The sequence below is a fragment of the Opisthorchis viverrini genome, assembly GCF_000715545.1.
Source record: "Opisthorchis viverrini unplaced genomic scaffold opera_v5_11, whole genome shotgun sequence".
NCBI classification, from domain to species: domain Eukaryota; kingdom Metazoa; phylum Platyhelminthes; class Trematoda; order Opisthorchiida; family Opisthorchiidae; genus Opisthorchis; species Opisthorchis viverrini.
Genome location: NW_008751667.1, coordinates 2,473,291 through 2,480,222, shown reverse-complemented (window position 1 = coordinate 2,480,222; position 6,932 = coordinate 2,473,291). Strand labels below are relative to the sequence as shown.

At 44.8% G+C, this 6,932-nt stretch overlaps 1 protein-coding gene across 1 annotated transcript in view; it reads right to left on the bottom strand.

Moving 5' to 3' along the window:
* Nucleotides 1-2,790, bottom strand: part of T265_01083 (hypothetical protein) — a gene marked incomplete at both ends in the record, with an annotated part of 8,598 nt that extends 5,808 nt beyond the window's left edge. The window contains 3 exons of the mRNA XM_009165026.1: nt 29-171; nt 2,243-2,433; nt 2,602-2,790. Of these exons, the coding sequence (XP_009163290.1) occupies nt 29-171; nt 2,243-2,433; nt 2,602-2,790 (523 nt within the window). The remainder of the gene's footprint in view (nt 1-28; nt 172-2,242; nt 2,434-2,601) is intronic.
* Nucleotides 2,791-6,932: the final 4,142 nt, after the last annotated feature.

Genomic DNA, 6,932 nt, shown 5'->3' with positions numbered 1-6,932 from the left:
GCCTCGTTACGGATTCGCCGACACCAACCCATACAAGCTATGGTCCTGAGACAACGATTGTCGAACACCTGAAGACGTCTCAGTTCCACTGCTCGAACAGGCCAAGTCTCACAGCCACACAACAAAACAGCCCGTACTGTAGCTTGATACACACGTCTCTCCACCGTTCGTCTCATTATTTCATCGATGACGAATTTAAAAAGGAATGGAGAGAGCGGCTACTTCGTGTTCTCTTTTGTGTTCCGACACCACTCGAATAGCAGTCTCAGATATTTGGACCTCTTAGCTTACAGTTCTTATTACCATTTAACATCGCTTTCTTCCATTCGTGATTCGTGCACTCTAGTTAGCTTTAAATCCAGATGATCTCGGAGTACCGGGTCACAAAAATAGTCAGTGTATCTGGTACTTTTTCTAACGTTCTTTTGAGCCATGGAATAGTACACGTCCATCGGTTCCAAACAGCCAATGTTGTGCTAATATCTGGCACACAGTTTGTCAAGTATCAATCAACCTGTACACAGCTACAACTCGGCTAAGACCAGTTTCGCCGCCACTCGACCGAACATGCGACAGAAACAGCAACTGCGGGCCTGTCTCAATTAAGTGACCTTGTTTATGGACTTGAGAGCGTGCGTGGAATAATCCGGGGTCTTTATATGCGCGTATTGTTGTGGTTGTGGCAAAAAAGCAGACCTTCCGGACCTGTGGCAGTCCGTCTGCTTGCCGTATTTCTCACAGGTTCGAAGTTAACAGACGCTGGAACCCCCTATCCTACTTGATCACGACCTAGGTAGATTGTAGCAGAAGAGTTGGATCTCTGTCAAATTCTTTCATAAGCTCCCCTCATGATGATGACAAGAACAAAGCCCAATAAACGCCTATCCAGGCGAATCACACCGCCTGTATTGTATGGTCTCATTGGTAGTTAAAGTGATACCGGGGTGAATGCAACGGTCTTTACAGGTTCAAAGAAAATCCAGTTTTGGACCTTTTTTGTAGCTGAAATGACTCGATGAAGTTTAGATATATTACTGATTACGACCGCAACAGTAGTGCCAATATGGACACCACTGACAAACCCTACCTAAAGTCACGCAGTCAATGGAGCAGGTAGTCTAGCTTAAACGGAATAGCGTCTAAACCAAAGACACCATCTACGGACGACCGATGTCAGTGGTAGTTCTGCTCATGATTTGGAACTACACGTTTCAAAACGAAATACGAATGCAGTTGTATCATCCAGATAGGGGTTTTTTCCCAAATAAATAATCAGTGGAATGGATGAAGTATTTTTCAGAAGTCGTATGTGGTGGACAACGAGTACAGCAAGGTTGAGCTTGTCTATCCATATTTCCCAATCCATTCACCGCTGCTTGTTTTTTACTATTGTCTATTAGGAATGTACGATACAGCAACATACCATAGCACCGTTAAAAGTGTGCCCCGCAGCCCATGCTTCTCAATCGTCTGCACAAGAACCACATAGAATTATATGGAAAGTGGCTGCCGGGATGGATTGGTACTTTCAAAGCTCGCAGCTGCAACTGTTCACTCAATAGTTCTGGGTCATCAGGTGAATAAGTTTGGGCGGGGGCTAGCCGCTTGGATCAGAGCTGATCCGGTGGCACAAACACCTACTGGCTTGACTAAATTGACTTTACCCCAGAACAGAATCAGGACTTGGGTGTGACTCACTGGTCAAGGCAAAGTGTAACAACCACGTTCGCATGTATGTGCACACAATCAGCTGAGCAATTGTACGGTTTCCGCCTGATGTCCCAACTTCTTAAGCGTACTTCAGCTGACATTTGCTTCTCTATTGGGCCGTCATAACGGACAGTGGAGATGCTCTTATGGGTTATGTTACACCAAGTGGTGTGAGACGATCTGTGAACCTGGCCGATGTGGGAAGGATTGACTAGGGGATTCCTAAACAACGTAGATAATGCCCAATGAACTATCCACTCAAGTGGAGAATAGCTTAACTATTGTATACTGCAGGAAAAGCGTTGAACAGAACTTTAACTCGGATGACTCATGCACCAAACCTAGTGCACAAGTATTTCAACATGATCTGGTTTTCGGAAAAGTTTAGGAAACGACTTATTGTCCCCCAAACTTTTCCGAAAACAATGACTTATCCACTGGTTTCAAGCGTTTTCCAACTGATTGGTCCGGTCTGCCAAATGAAACAATGGTCATAAAAGTTAGTTCAACCATACAACAATGCAACCCTTACTTCAGCCCACTACATGCGACCGTTGAGGCCAAATGATTTGCCTTTTTGGTGTCACAAGTGGCGCAAATTAGCAAACATGAGTTGGGCCTTTGACATCCGTGCACTGACTTCATCAGACACACTTCCGTCAGAGCTGATACAACACCGAGGTATCCACTGGTTTCAAGCGTTTTCCAACTGATTGGTCCGGTCTGCCAAATGAAACAATGGTCATAAAAGTTAGTTCAACCATACAACAATGCAACCCTTACTTCAGCCCACTACATGCGACCGTTGAGGCCAAATGATTTGCCTTTTTGGTGTCACAAGTGGCGCAAATTAGCAAACATGAGTTGGGCCTTTGACATCCGTGCACTGACTTCATCAGACACACTTCCGTCAGAGCTGATACAAACACCGAGGTATGTAAAGTTCTCGATATCCTCCTGTGATTCTTCTTGAATAATAAGGAGTATGTTCAGAGACTGCACGTCTTGGGGTATAACTTTGAACTTTGAAGGTGCAACTTGAACGCTGAAAGATGGTACGACGCTGGTCATTTTAATCATCAAGTTGTATGCTTTGTCTTCAGCTTCAAAAAATGAAGGCGGTATCGTCTGCGTACTCGAGGTCGGCAAGGTTCTCACCAGCGACGATCTGAACACCAGGGTTTTGAAGACCTTCTAGTGTTCGCCTCAGTGTTTCATTGAGGACGAAGTAACTCTTCAGGCTATAAGTAAAGAGCTGAAAAATCCTGCTCATAATGTGATTGATATCATAGCTGGGATAACAAGGAACTCGACAGTTGCATTTATTTCTGTCAATATACCGTATGTGAAAGGACGAGACACTTAAACTGGGGTGTTTTGAGACAGTTACATCACCATCAGGAAGCGCTTATACGTTACGTCTGTGTTCTTGAATCTGACCCGAATGTGGTCAACGCTGGCTTCCAGCGACTACCTCGCCTTGCATAATGAACCTGTGCTAACTGGGACCGCGTATGTGTGTGCTAACAAAGTAGCCAAATACGGAGAAACAATCAACCTGTTTTAGCAATCATGTGACCGGATCCCAAGAATCTGAATCGTGCGAGGCCTTTTTGTATTCTTTTGGACTCATCAACTGGACGCAGAGAGACCACACACCTAACCGAGTGACTGGCAGTTTCGACCGCCCACCGGCTTGCACGTCTCGGTAACTTCAGTCATATGCGAAACGTAGTAATTATCAGGTCGCTGGCTTGGCCAACAATATCAACTGCTTTTTAAAATGTGATATTCAGAAGGGTGTGGTACAGTCCTGTTAGCAAGCGAGCGTCATGTTGAGTGGAATAGTTAAATACGTTTTTATGTTGCTGATATGAGCAAGTCGTGCTTGTTCTGCATAGAAGTTCAGGCTCTGTGTACTACAGCGATTATATGATCTGATCAGTAGTACAAAGCTACCGAATACCGCGTTTGACAGGAACGTACAGGTTCGATGTCGTGCGTCGAGAGGGAGATGGCTTTGGAGGAAAAGAAAGTCAGAGGGACTGCAAAAATTTAGAAGGCAAGTGGGGATTCAGCAGTGAATAAAAGATCAAATTTCCCACCTGCGGTTGCCACGGCGGTGCACTGCCGCCATGCAGTCAGCAAAGGACTCAAGGGTTTCCACAGACCTCCTAGTCAACAACTCCGAGGGTAACGTAATGTGAAGAGCGAAATCCCTTCGGTTCCTGGGATTGATCTACATTCATTTGGCTCTCTATGGGGAGGGACGAGGTGTAATTTGTAGTGGTACCATAAAAATCGCTGTTTCTCGAGCCTTTAGAGATGTTCGCATTCAGTATCACATGGCTACTTACAAATTACTAAACATAGCACGAACTTCCCCCGATAGGAGGGATAAAGTTATGTGCAAAAAGCCCTATTTGTCCTACAAGCTTTCTCTAAAAGCCCCATAATAGTTGGATTCACCTAATCAAGTTGATGAGTCTCACAAATATATTGAATGATTGGCTTGTGTATTCCAAAGCTGTCCCAGTAAATGTGGACAAACATCGTTAGCTATCCACCCAGTAGACTGTATCCTCATCAATCCTACTTCAGTGGAATTCTATTGTTAAAAGTTGACCGATGTTAACAAGGTGAAATGTGTGAATGGAATTTCATAAACCGATCGATCAAGCCAGGATCATGGATTTGGATCGATAGGCCGTCTGTAATGTGGCTAGCTGGCCGTTCAGACAGACTGTGAGGCAGACACACGCACGAGGTGGACGCTGTGTATTGTGTCACGATATCCAGACACAAGTCTCGACGTACCCAGACTATTGCGATTCTCTCCCGATACATTGATTCGAAATTGTTAGTTGCTACGCAATAAAATTACAACTGACCGATCAATTGTAGCATGCCGCGCAAATTGATGGTCATCCGAACAGTTATGGAGTGATATGGGTAACAACTTTCACAGAGTATGTAGCTAGAAATGAAACATTTAGGAATCCAGTTATATGTTAACTTAGAGTAAAATTTCATTGATCCGGCGGAATAAAATGGATGATAAGACAAAGAAAAAACAGACCAATTTGTGCTCAATCCACATGGTGACCAGATTTATTCTGCTTAAAGGTTGAGTACCATACAGAAAGCGGGAATATTTTAGCCAATCCAGAAAAAGTCTCAAGCTGAGGAACCGGTTAAAAGACAGAAGATTAGCAAAGCGGACTAGGTACCCGCATGCCGGACGCAGGTGTATGGATAAAGTCATCATTCAATGCAGCTGATGGAACAAAGACTGCGAATGTGGCAGTTTTGTAGATCGTAGCCGCCTTCGACTTGGTAGACAGGACAGTTGTGATACCGTTTGCTGGGCATCTGAGCCTCCGAAAAGAGTTCCCATGTCATTTTCAGCTTAACCAACAGCAGATTAGGACAAACGGCAATTATCCATTATCCTTCATTTCTCTGACGGAGCATGCCACACCGCGGAAGACATTTTTCGAAAGGTTGTTAAAGGTTATGATGATAATGGGCCTCCTGCTGATGGCTCACAAAGTTTACATATGGTAATTGAATGCCTGGCTACTTGAGAATCACGGTAACACATGTTTTGCGCCGCATAAATGTGCGGTATTTCTTCAAGACTGCCTGAGAAACCACGTATGCGTTTACTCCTGGTAGGGTCTACCTGAGGATTTCTAGCACCGTCAGTGGTGGAATTGAAGACGTACCGGAGATCTAGAATGGTTTTTGCCAACTTGAAACACAAATTCGAAAAGAAATCTGCCTTCTTTCGAAAGGTAGGGTATGAAACGCCACAGTTTCTGTCGTACCAATAAAGGAGGGAGAAATGTGGTCTCTCCGCGTTGAGGACGTTCGTAAGCTGATCGCTCACTTCAGCCCTAAATCGGGTGTTGGATACTATCATCTCATGACTGAATGGAATAGCTTAACAACAAATCAGATAGCCTGGGCGTGTTTTCTGAATGCTTTTCCGGCGGTTACTATCGGAACGCACCAATAATTGCGGGCGAACAAAACATGATACAAGAGAGATTCAGCTAGGTCCCAGATGGGTCTTCCGTCAGGACCAAATTGATATGGAAATGAGTATTTGTCGAAAAAAAGTCCCATTTCCCTATCACTTTCAAGCACGTTCTTTTTCTTGTTGAAAATTCACTTGTTTGGTGCGAATTTGACCTCAGGATGGAGTAGAGGTGGCCAACCCTTGACTTGGCAGAGGAGTATGAAGGAGTTCACGAAACGTTTGGGCGCTGTCGGTGCTACTCACCTTTCAGGATGGGGGCCGCGTGATCCTCACTGTGCCTGGTTGGAGACACTACAAGATATGGCTGCCAACCGATGTCAGTGGCGCTTTTGTTGTCAGTTTCTACCCAGATTGCATGAGTGAATGTCTGGAGGTGTAGGCACCTCGGAATGATTGTGGTAAGCTAGCACTAAGTCCTTTCCCCGTCCACCTTTAATCTTTTCTTTAAAAGAGGGCTTTCAAATAAATCATGGTTGTACGGCAGTGAAGCATCGGTGTTGAACACTGTCAATGATATATGTCAATCAGTGGTATCGAAATACTGTCCAGTTCACCTTATTCAGTCAGACTGAGCAGGCTCGTATGCTACGGTCTAACCTCATCTAGACTTCATAGTAATCATGCTCCCTGTGGATTAGGTAGGCTGTCGTTAGTTTGGAGATTTCAGTTAAAACGGCACTGGTCAGGGACAAGTAACCCTAATTGAAGTACGGGACGTAAAACAAGGGAGCAGCCAAGATATACAATTACCGTTCAATTTAGAGGCGGAAACTTGACAAGATCAGACACGAACCGCAGGCCTACGCTTCTAAAAAGAGAAACTAATCTTTCCAGTATGCTGATAAATCAAGGAGGTAACCTCACACAGCAGACCACGCATTTTTCGTATTGTCGGTCCTCTTTCATTAGAGAAACGTTCAGCTGTAGTAACCTTCCGGTGCCTAGCTGCCATGCCACCCGAAGGAAGCACGAGGGCTAGCATACTGCCAGGTTGACCAAGCCTAAACAAGGGAAGTGAAGAGCCGGAGGTTGGGTTCGAACCATGGACCTTCTGGTCAGTAAATTCGCCCTCTAACCACTTGGACCATCTCGCCCTCATTTAAGGAGAAAGTGCACATCAATTGAGGTGACTGACGAGTCCAGAAATGCAACTCGAAGACAAAATAATAGGAATTAT